This window comes from Athene noctua, chromosome 26 (assembly GCF_965140245.1).
Source record: "Athene noctua chromosome 26, bAthNoc1.hap1.1, whole genome shotgun sequence".
NCBI lineage: Eukaryota > Metazoa > Chordata > Aves > Strigiformes > Strigidae > Athene > Athene noctua.
Window position 1 is genome coordinate 5,960,748 of NC_134062.1, and position 13,813 is coordinate 5,974,560.

General features: G+C 52.6%; 1 protein-coding gene across 1 annotated transcript in view; it reads left to right on the forward strand.

Annotated features, from left to right (window-relative positions):
- Window positions 1-2,816: 2,816 nt before the first annotated feature.
- SNX19 (sorting nexin 19) overlaps window positions 2,817-13,813 on the forward strand; it is a 23,292-nt gene continuing 12,295 nt past the window's right edge. The window contains exons 1-8 of the mRNA XM_074927382.1: window positions 2,817-5,043; window positions 5,449-5,587; window positions 6,066-6,166; window positions 6,325-6,444; window positions 6,733-6,863; window positions 8,040-8,136; window positions 8,387-8,564; window positions 10,700-10,829. Coding sequence (XP_074783483.1) covers window positions 3,505-5,043; window positions 5,449-5,587; window positions 6,066-6,166; window positions 6,325-6,444; window positions 6,733-6,863; window positions 8,040-8,136; window positions 8,387-8,564; window positions 10,700-10,829 — 2,435 coding nt within the window. The 5' untranslated portion in view covers window positions 2,817-3,504. The remainder of the gene's footprint in view (window positions 5,044-5,448; window positions 5,588-6,065; window positions 6,167-6,324; window positions 6,445-6,732; window positions 6,864-8,039; window positions 8,137-8,386; window positions 8,565-10,699; window positions 10,830-13,813) is intronic.

Genomic DNA, 13,813 nt, shown 5'->3' on the forward strand with positions numbered 1-13,813 from the left:
GCAGTGCCTTACCACGCCATCACCTCTTTTGCATCCAAAAGGCAAGAAGATGAATCTCATCTTATTTCCCACACAGAAAACTGCTGTCAAAACAGGGAATTGCAGATATTTTTCCAAGGAGGAGGAGCTCTAAGAGATGGCACACTCAAGCCAGTTCATTTTTTCCTGTGTCATTTACATCCACCCCCTTTAAAACTTCCAGGCAACCATAACTTCCATAAAACATCTTTGCAGAGGTATCCCCCTTCCCAAGAGCGGCCCCTTAAGCAAAGCATTATTTAACTAAGACAAGCATAAATATTTAAGGATCCCAGAAATTCTTCCCTGTCCTACCCCTACGCTTGCAAATGGGGAAATCTGTGATCCGAATGAAGCCAGGTGCTTGAGAAAGGTGAAGCATCTCAGGCAGGTGACTTAATCCCAACTATCAGCCATTTGGGAGGAGCCTCATCTCCGAGGGCAGGCGGGAAGTGGTTTGTACACAGCATCTCGCCTCCCGAGATCAGCAAGGCTCTTTGCTCCTTGCGCCGCGCACTCTGTTCTGCATTTATCCATTAATAATAAGCTGTCAGATTCCTCATTCGTACCTGTTATAAATTAATCTCTTTTAATTGGCCATGCTTCCCAACCCAACTCAGGAACAATAGCTCCCCGCGGGTTCTTTATGCCGCACAGTTACGTGGCGTCGAGGAGTTAGTACCTGCCGAAGGACCCTGCCACCCCCCTCCCACCTGCAATAAAGAAACCAGTGGGGGAATGGAGACATTTGTCACTGCCAGCATCACGATTAAAGTGTGTTGGTATCGCTGTGGCAGCTCAGCATCCTCCAGCTCCAGCACCTTAATATAAGGGCAAGGCTGCTCAGCCCATGCAACAGTTTGCAGAAACTCCCCTCCCCAAAATCTCTCTTGAAGAGGGAAGGGGAACCAGAGCAGATGGCTGGAGGCGAGGGGAAGACTGAGGCAACTGCAATGTGGTGAGCATGGTGAGCTCCAGCAGAGGAGGAGGAGGAGGTTGTAAAACTTTTCGAGGTTCAGAGCCGGAGCAGAAGTCAGGCTCTGCTGTTCAGCTTTGTTAACCCAAAAGCTCAAGCTCTCCCTTGCATACGTGTACTTTGGAGCACGCCTAGGAGGCAGCAACGATTTGCAAGACGTACATTTTGCTCGCTTGGGAAAAAAAAAAAAAAAGAAAAATCAGACCTGCTTTATCATTTCTTCATACCCATCTAACATATGGTACCGGGTACTGGTGCTTGTCTACCATATGTATTTACACCATAACACACCGAAGCAGGGGTGGGAGCACCCAGGCAATGAGGGGCACAGCACAACCCTGCACCCAAACAGCTCCAACACCCAGAAACGCCCCTGGATGTGCAGCGATGCCACTACAGAAACCAGCATCCCGCCTCTGCTTCCCCATGGGTTCAGGCTGCAAGGAGCCCTGTGAACAATCTTTCCCAAAAGGATCGTTTTTGAAAGAGGAAGGTTTTGATTAAACCAAGTTTTTCTTGCTGCTCTATCTTTCTGCTGTACCCACCCACAGCGAGAAAACATTCTCAAAACTGACATATTTTGGGCAATTGTTACAATATTGCCAAATTCTTCACTCAGAAATGAGCAATTTCACACCAAGCTCCCCAGCCCCGCCATCTGCAGCACCTGAATTCACCCAACACCAGCTCCCACAGACATGAGCATCCTCTGCCTCCTGTTTTTGGTGGGGTTTTTTTTGGTTTTTTTTTTTTTTCTCTTCAAATGAACTCAAGCGCTGCAACCACACACAAAAGAGAAACAGAAAAACCCTGACAGGTTTTGTACGTTGCAGCCAGGGGAGTTTCTCAGCCCCAAACAACCCTTCCATAGTTAACAAATAGCATCACCCAGGACAAACAAATCTTGCAGCATCACCTTCCCACAACACTCCAACCACCAGGACCCAGATGCACCCAGCAAGGTCCCCAGTGACAGAGCAGGAGGAGCCCCCTGCCCTCACCCTCCACCCCCCCAACACAGCTTAGAGAGAATTTTAAAAATTCCTCTGACTTTTTTTGCAGAGCGCTTGTTCCTGCCACCACCTTGTGTCTCCTCTTGTGTGTCCTGTCCCCAGCAGCTCCGTGAGTGTCTTTGGGAAGCCCCTTAGAGAGAGAAAATGGAGGTTAACAGGGATTCTCCACCTCCTTAGTCACAACAGAAGAAAACCCAGGTGCATTTTTTACATCCACAAAACATTACAGTCTAAACTCCTCTGAAGACAACCCCAAAGCCAACACCGTGAGCGAGAGCTCACCCCATTCCCAGGGAACCACCCCAGAACCACCCCTCCACAGAGCCCCTTGCTCCCCACAGCTCCACCACTTTGCTCCCAAATAATTATCTGCTGCAGGCTATGGGTGATGATCCTCATCCCCGTTTGACCCCCAATATGCCTTTTTTTTTTTTCTCGTTTTTCTTCTTTTTTTTTTTTTTTTTTTTTTTTTTCTGGCAATGTTTAACGAGGCTAATTAGACTCGGGTGTTTTCCAGGGCACCCAGCACCTCGAGTGAGTGTTTTCACCACCACCAGGCTCTTTTTAAAGAGCAGAGACGCAAACTTTTGTTTTTTAATGCATGCCTAATAAATTCAATGCTCCTTTTTTCAGCGCATGCGAAAAAATATTAATAAAAAATAAGTAAGAATAATGCATCGCTATAAACTTTTGCTGCTCATAAGACTGACAGAATAAACCCAGTGTGGGGGCTGCACGCTTTTCACAATGCATTAAAAAAAAAAAAAAATAAACTGGGGAGGAGGGAGGGAAACATTTTGCCCTGCCTCGCGCCAAAAATTTTGGAAAAGTTTCTTGAAGTTTGGCATCCGAGTCCCCCCCGCGCCCGCCGCCCGCCAGGGGGCGCTGCGGGAAGGCGCCAGGCCGCCGCCAGGCCGCTCTCCTCGGCGCGGGACGTACCGGAAGCGGAGCCGGAAGTGGCGGCCGGCGCCCCCGGGAGGCTCCGCCACCGAGAGCGGCCCGGCGGGGGGGTGAGTCTGGTAGGGGAGGGTCCTGTGTCGGTATGGGCAGGGTACGGCCCGGTGCCTCGCAGCGGCGTGAGCTCCGCTGCCCGCAGAGCGAATCCTGGTGAGGAGCCCCGTCGGTTGGGCCCTGGCGCCCCATGAAGGAGCGCGGGCGGTTGGGCCCTGATGAGCCCCCGGGCCCAGTGAGGGGCCCGGCCGGTTGGTCTCCGGTGCCCAGTAAAGGAGCGCAGTCGGTTGGGCCCTGGTGAGCCCCAGTGCCCGCTGAGGGGCCCGGTAGTTTGGGCCCTGGGGCCTGGTAAGAACTTTGGTCGGTTGAGCCCCGACAAGCCCCGGTGCCTGGTGAGGAGCCCGGTCGGTTGTGCCGCGGTGCCCGGTGAAGGAGACCGGTCAGTTAAGCCTTGACAGGCCCCAGTGTCCAGCCATTCAGGCCGTGGTGGCTATTGAGGAGCCAACCAGTAGAGCTCCGGGGCGGCTGCCCCTGCCCAGCCCCGCCATGCCAGGCCAGGGGCCATCAGGGCTCCATCGGGTGCTGCTGGTGCTGGTGGCCACTCTGGGCTGGCTGCTGGCCCTGCAGCTGCTGCTCGACCTGCGAGCACTGGGGCTGCTCTGCGGGGTGCTGGCGGCACTGGGAGGCTGGCTGGGCCCCCGGGCCCTCAGCCCCCCTGGTCGGCGGCTGCGGCTGGAACGTTTTGTCAGCTCCCTGCGGCCCCAGCCCCACTGCCCGGCGGCCAAGGGGTGGTTGGAGAGGGAGATCGCCAGCACCGTCCACAAAGTGGTCCGGGACTTCGTCGCCTCCTGGTACTGCACCGTCAGCAACGAGCCGGCCTTCGAGGCTGAGGTGGAGAAGGCCATGATGGGCCTGGCTGCCGAGCTGAGGCGGAGGATGGGACGAGTGGACCGCCAAGCCCTGGCACGCCACCTTCTCCTCCTCTGTGGCCATCACTTGCAGAGCTACCTGCAGGCCCGTGAGAACCTGAGGGGCGATCCAGAGGGCAACCGGACCCTGTGGCAGGAGTACAGCCGGCTGGTGGGGCCGCACCCTGCCCTCCGCAGCCCGGCAGCTGAGGTGGGCTATGCCCGGGCTGCTGTGGAGACACTGCTGCGGGCGCTGGTGCCCTGGCCCCACTTGGAAACACGGACGGGACGTTTTGTGGTGGTGGAGCTGGTCGCCTGCAATGTGCTGCTGCCAGCCATCAGGAAGATGGCCGATCCTGACTGGATCAACCTGCTCCTCATTGGGGCTTTTTCCAAGAAGCCCCGGGGTGAGGAGTTACCCCCTGCACCCCCAGTGCCTGATTTCTTGCCCTTCGTGGTGCACACGGACGCTGCTCCTGCTGGGCTGCCCCCCTCGCCAAGGGTCACGGAGGTGCCCAGGCAAGAGGCAGGGGCTGCTGGCGAGGAGGGAGAGGACATGGCGAGTGGGCTGTGCCACACAGAGGAGCCTTTCCTCCGCCCGCGAGCCCTGGGCTCCCTCTTCCCCTGTGAGGGTATGGAGCTGGAGTCCCCTATGCCTGATGCGGGCCAGGACACGGACCTGCTGGTGCCATCACCCGCGGGGGAGTTCCTCGATGAACCCCTCCAGGACACCTCCACTGTGCTGGAGGGACCAGCCATTTCAGAGGATGGCGTGGGGGACCTGGAGGAGGGCGTTGCCACCAGCTCGGATGCTGGCCTGCTTCCCGCCTCTGCTTTTGTGCTGAGCTCCTGCCCTGACATCCAGATCGACCCAGCAGTGGAGAAGGAAGAGGAAAGCCCAGTTGTCCCCAAGAAATCCTCCTCGCAGAGGCCTTCCAGCTTGGGGAAAGATTTGGGGGCAGCAGAGGGCCCACCACAAAGTCCCCCAGACCCTGGGCAGACTCTGCCCCTGCTCTCATCCTCCTCCCCAACGGCTTCCATCAGCACCTTCAGCTTTGAGCCCCTCAGCAGCCCTGACGGGCCAGTTGTCATCCAGAACCTGCGGATAACTGGGACCATCACTGCCCGAGAGCACAGCGGGACTGGCTTCCACCCCTACACCCTGTACACCGTCAAGGTAAAGGCTCCCCCGTCTGTCACCCCTTTTCCAATTTCTCTGCCCTGACAAGGGAGCACATGTGGTTTTGGAGACAGGGACTTGCTCTGTGTGTGGCTCAACAACAATTTTGTCTGGCAGTGGGGGATTATTGGCCACAGTGGCTTTTCCAGTGGCTGTTTGGGGGCGGGATAGGGGTTCCCACTCGTGGCCAAGGGTTGCATGGGGCTGGTTGAGAGCTGTAGCCTTTGTTTTCATGCTGAGGGGTCTGTATGCTGTGCAGCTGCTGTTCTTCAAGGAAGGGTCAGTGTGAGGAACCGCTGGATGGGGCCTCTGTGGGGTCTGTGGACTGTGGGGCCGACGAGGACCATAGCACATCAGGAATGTTTTGGGGTAAGGATTATTGTCTGTTGCCTTCCTCCTCAGTATGAGACAGCCCTGGAGGGTGAGAGTGCAGGCAGCCTTCAGCAAATGGCTTACCACACCGTGAACCGCCGTTACCGGGAGTTCCTCAACCTCCAAACCAGACTGGAGGAGAAACCGGAGCTCCGCAAATTCCTGAAAAGTCAGTGACTGCATGTATCTGTTGCCTCCATGTAAGAAAGGAGACTAGTATGGGTTGAACATAAGCTTTTTTAAAAAAGAAAACGATGTTTCTTCTAATGTTACTTATGTATAAAGCCTCATTAAATTTAGCCTCTTCCTACATAATTCTTTGGTTCTGACAAATCCGAGGGTTTGGCCAGAAAACTGCTTTGTTGAGAATTTTGGGGGCTCTTTGAGTGATCTAGAGTCCTTGTGCTAAACTGGTGTTCTTGCTTCTTTGAACTTCAAAGGCACGGATACGGATGATATGAAGTCCAGCAGAATGCAAGTTCTGTATGGATTTGAGGTCTAATTCAGGTTGCCTGCCTTGAGGGGCATATTATCTTGGGCTGATGCCAGGCAGTGTGTAGCGGTAGTTTTAAGCATGAGAGCGTTAAGATTTTAACACACCTGTTGCAGTTTTCTCAAGCTTGCTAATGGATTTGTTTCCTTTGTAGATATCAAAGGCCCAAAGAAACTGTTCCCTGATCTCCCGTTCGGAAATATGGACAGCGATAAAGTGGAAGCCAGAAAAAGTCTGCTAGAATCTTTCTTGAAGGTGAGATGCTTGCTCATGTGCCCCTGTGAGCTGGAAAGCAGTGCTTGGGACAGCTCTGTACTGACAGTGGAGCACATCAGATCTATTCCCCAGCACTTTACATGATTGAGCTGGGAAGTCAACTCAAAGAAGACCTAAAGTTACATCTTTCCTTGCAGCAATTGTGTGCGGTTCCTGAGATTGCAAACAGTGAGGAGGTACAGGAGTTCCTCGCCCTGAACACTGACGCCAGGATCGCGTTCGTCAAGAAGCCCTTCGTTGTCTCCAGGATAGACAAGGTACACAAGTGGGAAACTGGTTATCTGAGCCACTTGCAACTGCACCTAGACGTGCCTCTTGGGCTTCAGTGTCTGTGTGGTAGTAGCCAAAAAACTCAAATGCTTTCTGTGTAGCTGGGCTCAGCTTGCCCAGAAAGCCATAAAGCTAGGAAGAGTTGGAGTCCATCTCAAAGAGCCTGAGGGGAGTTTATCCTGAAAAATAGAGAGAATGCAAGCCTGAAAACTCTTAATTCACATTCAAGGAATAGAAATATATTCAATAATTGATGGCACTGCTGGCTTTTGCAGATTGTTGTCAATGCCATCGTGGACACCTTGAAGACGGCGTTCCCCAGGTCAGAGCCCCAGAGCCCGACAGAGGATCTTAGCGAGTCTGAAGTGGAGGGGAAATCTCAGACAGACGGGAAGAAGGCTAACAAGTAAGGGCTCCCCCAGCTTCCCCCATGCTTTATGCACAACATGGATTTCGTGCCTAAGCCGACTCCGTTGTGGGGAAAGACTTGATGCTTTACCTGTTGTGGATAATCTGTTGTACTGTAGCCAAATTGCTTTCTCTGTCACATACTGAGCAAGGGTATTTGAGTTCCTCTTTGTATAAAGGATTTTCTAAGAATTCTCAGCTTTTCACAGAAGGTGGGTTTCCTCCTGAGGGACCTATGGGACAGTGGCACTTGCCAGCAAAGATGTTGATGCTGCTGGAAAATTGCTTTTTACCCTTAAACATGCACATGAACTATATATGTGGTGAGTCACTGCAAAATACATCTGTAAGTTGTATACCTGAAGGTTCACTCCTGCCTTTCCCACGTGTTTCACACAGTGGCATGCTGCCTTGCCCAGCAAACATCTGAATATTTATTTAGGAGTAGTGTTTAAGGTCACTGCATGTATGTTGCTCACCAAGTGTTTATTTGGTGTTGCTGGCAGTGACCAGCCTCATTGTGCTCATCAGTGGTTCTTCCCTTACAGAAGGGAAGGTTTCTGCATGAGTATGGCTTTTTTTTTCCAGAAAAGAGATGTTTTGCTAGAAAAAGCTGCTTTGGACAAAAAGACAAACCAAAAAAGTACAAGTTTTGAAGCATCTGGGCTGAAAAGGACATTCCTTAGTGACAAACAGGCTATTTTACAGTTTGTCCCACAATTCCAAACGCCCTTTGGTATCCTCCTTTCTGTGTGTGTGTGTTTACGATTGGATTTCCCAGTCCTGCTGGGTATGTTTCCTCTCAGAGGTGTTTCTGAATGCTCTCCTGTGTATGCTGCAACGCTCACACCTTACTGAGCAGAAATGCCTGTATCTGCCTGAAAATTTATGTGTCCCATACCTGCCAAAGAAGGTGGATGTCAGAAAGCCTTGGCTAGGCGCTTGTGTAGTTGAGGAAAAGTGCTTTAAAGCTTTTGTTGTGTAGTTTTACTGCCACCTTAGTTATCCTGGGGGCAGATGCTTTTTTTGAACCACTTTAGGTCTAGTCAGACTGCTTAGCTTGGATGTGACACTGGACAGAGGAGGCTGATCCAGGTTCTTGGCTGAGGCTGGGAAACTCCTCACTCGCAGTTTGTGGAGGAAACCTTGACTCTGGTGTGTTTCTCCTCTTCAGGTCCAGGCTGAGGTTCTCGTCCAGTAAAATTGCTCCAGTGCTGAGCGTGAGCGAAGCGCATGACAGGATCGTGTACTCTATCAGGGAGGGCAGCGCTGTAAGTTCAGATCCCTCTCACAGTCCTTTCATGATCCGAATCATCACCCTGTTCGGCTGCTGCCTGAGAATAATCCACGTGCACAAGAGTTGTGGCTGCTGCAGCCTTTTCCCGCACGCCAGGTTTTTGCAGAGAGGCAGTAGTTGTGCTGGTAAAACCACAGCAAGGTGCAAACCAGGTGGTGGTGGGCTGTCTGGTGTGTCTGATCAGCTCAGGCTGGGTGCAGCTCACTGCTGTGGTACTTTTGTAGGTCTCTGGCACCCTGTCGCTGGCAGCTATGGAGTCCTTCATCCAGAAGCAGGAGAAGCTGCTGGAGGCAGTCCCCAGCAAAGCTCCCGAAGGCGAGGGAGGCAGAGAAGCGAAGGAAGGCTCCATGCAGGAGGATATGGATGGGCTGGAACAGGGGACACATCCAGACACGGACTCTGGTGAGCTCAGCCCCTCTGTTAGTGCTTCAGTTTATCTTCCTCAGTACTGCAGCAGCTCCAACATCTGCAGGCTCAGTTGCAGGAGCTTCAGTATGAGGAGCTGGTCTCCTGCCTGTTGCACCTTCGTTAAAGGGAAAGTAAACTGCGTTTTTCCGGTCCTCTTAGGCAATTGCTCTGGCCTTTATTGCTAGTGGAAGCAAACTGCGTCTTGGCTCAGTTGTGTCACTGTCGATCTTCACCTTAGTGTTCTCAGTACAGTTATGGCAGAAATAAGTTTCTCAAGGACACACTGCTTAAACCGCCAGTGTTAAAAAATCAAGCTCTTAGAAAAATGACCAAATGATGTTTTCTTCGTAGTCTCCAAGTTAGCCTTGATATGTCCATGGACCTTTTGAGATTCAGTTTGGATAGATTTGGTGGGAATAGCAAATATGTAATCCCAGTTCAAGGAATGATTTTCCTTTTCTGGTTAGAGATCCCTCCTCTGAAGCACAGGGGTGCTATGGCCTCTCAGAGCAGTTACGAGATTATCCTGAATGTGAACAAAAAATATGTTCTCTAATCTTATTCTTGGAATAGCTGAGCTGTATCAGCTGGAACTTTCCAAAAGTTTCACTCCAGTCGTTCAAGTTTGGCAAGCTGTGACTGAAAGCATGTGCTTGTGACAGGATGGGTCTGTTACTCTGAAACAGCCTGTGCTACCAGCTTTGCCTATAATCTTTGAACACATGCCTGCAGTTCTTTTGGGTGTGCTGGGGAGCAGGACTGGAATTGGAGGCCACAGAGCACAAGAGATACAGGCAGGCCAAGTTAGCTGAACTCTTAAGGAAGTTTAACGTAAATGATGTCAAATGCCTGCAGGTCTGTGATGCTTCAGAGCCGACAGGGCAGGCTGGTCTGACAGGGTAAGGGGGATGAAAGTCTGGGGAGCAGCTGGCTAAAAAGGCAACTGGTGTCTGTATCTGCTCACTGGGTGACTTCTTGGAAGAGGTTGGCCCGCAGCTCTCTGAGAAAGGGGACTTGGATGCTACAGGAGTAAACAGAGCATGTTGAGGATGCTCTTTATATGGGGTTATGGTAGAGCTAAACAGCCTGCTCCATCTTTTGCACAGAGAAGTTAAGTCTCAAAGCAAGCAAGGAGTAATTTGCACATAGCCCAGAGCAAGAGGCACCAAATATGCCTTCTCTTTTCCAAGTGAAATGGCCTGGAGTTAATTACTCCAGCTCCTACGCAGCAGGGAGAGGAAGAGGAGGGAAGGTACTGGGGTCCAGAATCCCTCTCATCTTTATCTCCAGCAGTAAATCACGTGTGAACAATCTCGTTGGCTCTCCGTAGGCAGTGGTTGAAAGATCAGGCATCAGGGAATGGCAGAGCAGGGGAAGCTGCTCTGCAGGAGCTCCTTCTGCCAACAGGGCAGTCACGGCAGCCTCGGGTCAGGGCTCTGGCCTAGGAATGGTTGTCTCATTCAGGTTTGTGGTACATCAATAAGCTCTGATGCTTTGGGGCCAAGCAGCATAAAAATAATTCTCTAGCAAGCAGAATGTGTTTACACTGCCGGCTTTGACATCCTCCTGAGGATCAGAGAGAGGTTTTGCTGTCCCAGGTCTGTGTCACCGGGGATATGTGGGCATGTGTGTGGGTTTTTGTGTGAACTGATTCATCTGGTTTATCCAGGTGTGGTTCATCCATCTTGCTGCTGAGACTTGGACCTGCCACACGATGGCAGCGTGCAGACACCAACCGGAGCCTTGTGCCTGGAAAACTGCACGCTGGAAGAGGGGAAAGTGTTGGTGAAGACAGGAAAATAGTCCTCAGCAATGTACTTTTCTCCTGACTACAGTCACTGCCTTCCTTCTCACCTGTTTTGGGCACACTGCCATCCCCGTGCGTGGACTGGGATTTGATAATCCCCGTTTAACTGAGAAGGAACTGGGCAATCAGAGCAACCCCATTCTGGGCTTGGATGGGAGGTTGGGCCTGCTTGGATGAAAGTGGAAATGAAAGGGAGAGACTGGGGCAGGAGCCTGAGCACGTGGGGCTGTGGGGAAAAAGAGTGAGTTTTGGATGATGCTTTCCACCAGGTTTGCTTGGGCACTGACTTGTCTTCATCTGACCCTCCTCTTCCTCCTGCCAGACCCTGAGACAGCATTGGCTGACCTGGCCCTGGATGTGCTTCGTCTGCTGCTGATGGATCACTGGAGCTGGCTGTGCACGGAGAACATGCAGAAGGTCTTCCACCTGCTCTTTGGGACCCTCATTCAAAGGTAAGGCCTCAGCGACCAACCTCACAGCTCTCCGAGGTGGCATTGCCTTTGGAGTTGCAGTCTGAAATGGAGCTCTGAATGCAGATAAAAACGCAGCTCTGAATGAAGCCTGAATGCAAATAAATGCTTTCCGTTGCAGCAAACAACAAGGTTCTGTAACGAAGATGTTGTGTGTATGTAGAGTAAACATCTCAGAGGTTTGCACTAGGAGCTGTTTTCCCCGTGAGCAGCAACATAACTCTAGTGGGCAGTCTCCTGTCCTTTAATAACAGGGGAAAGAAAGGATCTGGCCCTGGGAATGGGAGGATTCTTGCCTTATGAAAGGGCAAGAGTGCCCAGCTCCTTGGCTCTACAGGGACATATTGGCTTGTGTTGGCCTCCTGGTCTCTCGCTGCCCAGGAGCTTGGCTTGTTTTTTCTACAAAAGGAGAATAAACAGGCCCAGGGAACAGCGACTTGTCAAGTAACAGCTTGCAGTGCATCCTGCCAGGGCCTTTGCTCTCGCGGAGGCACCCCTCTCTGATCTGCGGTGGGCCGGTGGTGCCCGTGCCTTGGGCAATGACCCGCAGATGTATTAGGGTCAGGCTTCCTTTCCAGCTGGTACGTACTTGCCAAGCTTTTCTGGGGCCAGTGCCTCTGTGTGGTGAGGCACTAGGCCAAGACACACAAACAGACAGCATTTCTGTCGTCTTGTGTAGGTCGGTGCCTATCACTAGCTGAGGAAATGGTCCTCTGGAGTAAAAGGGAAGCCTTCCCAGAAGGATTTTGGCTAGGAGGAGTCTCGGAGCAATGCTTTACCCACTCCTGTGCCCTTTCTTCTCTCGCAGGCATTCAAAGCCAGTGTCAGAATGTGCAGGGCAGCACATTATAACCGAGCTGGTAAATTAAGCTGACCCTCAGCAGAGGTTGTCGGAGCGCTTTGAGGTCAGGGGCTGCTGGCCATCGTTTCCCAGTCTGTTTCCTTGGGTGGGAGGAGGTGGATGTTGCTCCCATTTCTCTAAAATGGGCTTTGGTCTCTTGGGGAATGAGCTGGAACCCGATCCTTGTGTGTAAGCACAGAGGTATGAAAGCTTGAATAGGCACGTCATCACCTCCTAATAAGCTGTGTCCCGGTCATCCAGGGAGCCTGCAGCACCGACACGTGGCGTTGGTATTTTCCACTAGAGAAGCTGTCATACACACACAGAGCACATGCCTGGCTCTGGAAGGTGGAGGAGCTCCACAAGTTGTGCTGGTGGAGCAGCGTCAGGATGAATGTGTTTGCTCCGCTGCGACAGGTCTGGCTGAACCTACGTGTGCTGCAGGCAAACTTCTGTCTGGAGGTGGTGTTGGGAAGTCCCTTGGCTTCTTGGAGTCATGATCAGGGTGTAAATACAACCTTTTGAATGATCCCTGTGCCCCTGGGGTGTGTCTGTGCTGAAATCTGCCCTGGCTCTGCTCTTGTTCTGGGTCAGTCAGGAGGCTGCGGGTCCAGATGTGGAGGGGACAGGGGGAAGGAGCTGCACATTGTGAACTAACCCGTTGCCAGGAGGATGGTGCTGCTCATGAGTTGCTGCAGGGAACATTTTCCTCCCCTGTTTCAGAGGAGTCACCCCCCCCAACCCAGAAGGCTGTTCCTGGGACAGTGCTTTGGTCTCCTGAACAGAAGTGTTAGGGCAGAGGTTCTCCATCTTTAATCAAGGATGGCAGGTTTTTAGTGAGCCTAAAGCCCACGTGGAGGGCTGGGGCTCAGCAGGATACTGCCCTGAGAGCAGTCAGTGTGTCTGCCTGTCTGAAAACCGTGATCTGGCAAGAGAGCAGAGTTCAGACAATGCCGGAGATGGACATGCAAGACGAGGCAGGCACCTGCCTCTGTGGCAGAGGAGAACTGGGAAGGGGGGGCTCTCCGTGCTGGCTTGCCATTGCACCCTGTTTCTGATCCACACAGAAGGGTGGCTGAGACCTCTTGTACTCCTGGCTGGCCCAGGTGGCCACTGCTGTCCTGAGCAGCTCCAGAAGTCTCTAGCTCAGACCTGCTGCCAACTGCCTATCTGAGGGCACAGCGTGGTTTTGGGGATATTTCTCTTCCATTTAAGTATCTGCAACTTGATCGCTGCTCGGCCAGACCTGGCACAGCCCTGGCACTGGCATTCTAGCTGGCACTGCGTCTGGGTACCCTTTACAGGTGGAGAAAATACCAGAAGCTGTTCCGGGAGCTTGTGCTATTCAGGGTCTCTGACAGGCAGACAAACGTGGGGCAGCAGATGGGCACGCATCCTGACTCTAACTGTTCCTGGTCACAAAGTACGATTAGGCATCATCTCTTTGGGAGGTGAGGGTCCCCTCTTCCCATCAGTGGCTGGGTTAGGTGGTGGGTAGTGGAAAGGAGGTGTCCTGTCAGTGGTTTGGGTGTAAAGAAGGGGGTTGCTGCTGGATACTCCTCTGCCAGCTTGTATTTGGTGAGTAGTGTGCTGCTCCTGCAGCCTTCTCGCAGCTGGCTTTGTGGACATTGCTAGCTCTCTGCACCGAGTATCCCTTATCCCAAAGCAGAATAAACAACAAAAAACCCACCGAGAACACAGTCCAGCTTCTCCAGAGATCCAATCCCCCTCTCCTTTGGGGACTTTCTCCCTTGGGCTCATGGTGATTGCTGTGACTGCGCTGTTGCTGATTATGGGTTCTCTGTGCGGAGCATCCCACCACGCTCCTCTTTCCCCTCTTCTCTGCAGCTGAAATAGCTGGAGCCAGGCACTATCAGTCTCCCCTGACTGTCAGTTTAATGGCAGCCGGGGAGAGGAAGGCTCTATGACCGAAAAAGGTATTGTTAAGTAAAAGAGAACCCGCATCCATGCGGCGCTCATCCCATTATGTAACAGGGAGTGATCCTTTTTCGGAGCCGAAAGAAGAGGCGGGTGGAGGGGAGGTGGAGGGGCTGGGAGGCTCGCTGGGAGCCAGAACGACCCTGGGGCTGAGGATTGCTTCCAGCAGCCTCTCCACGCGCTGGGT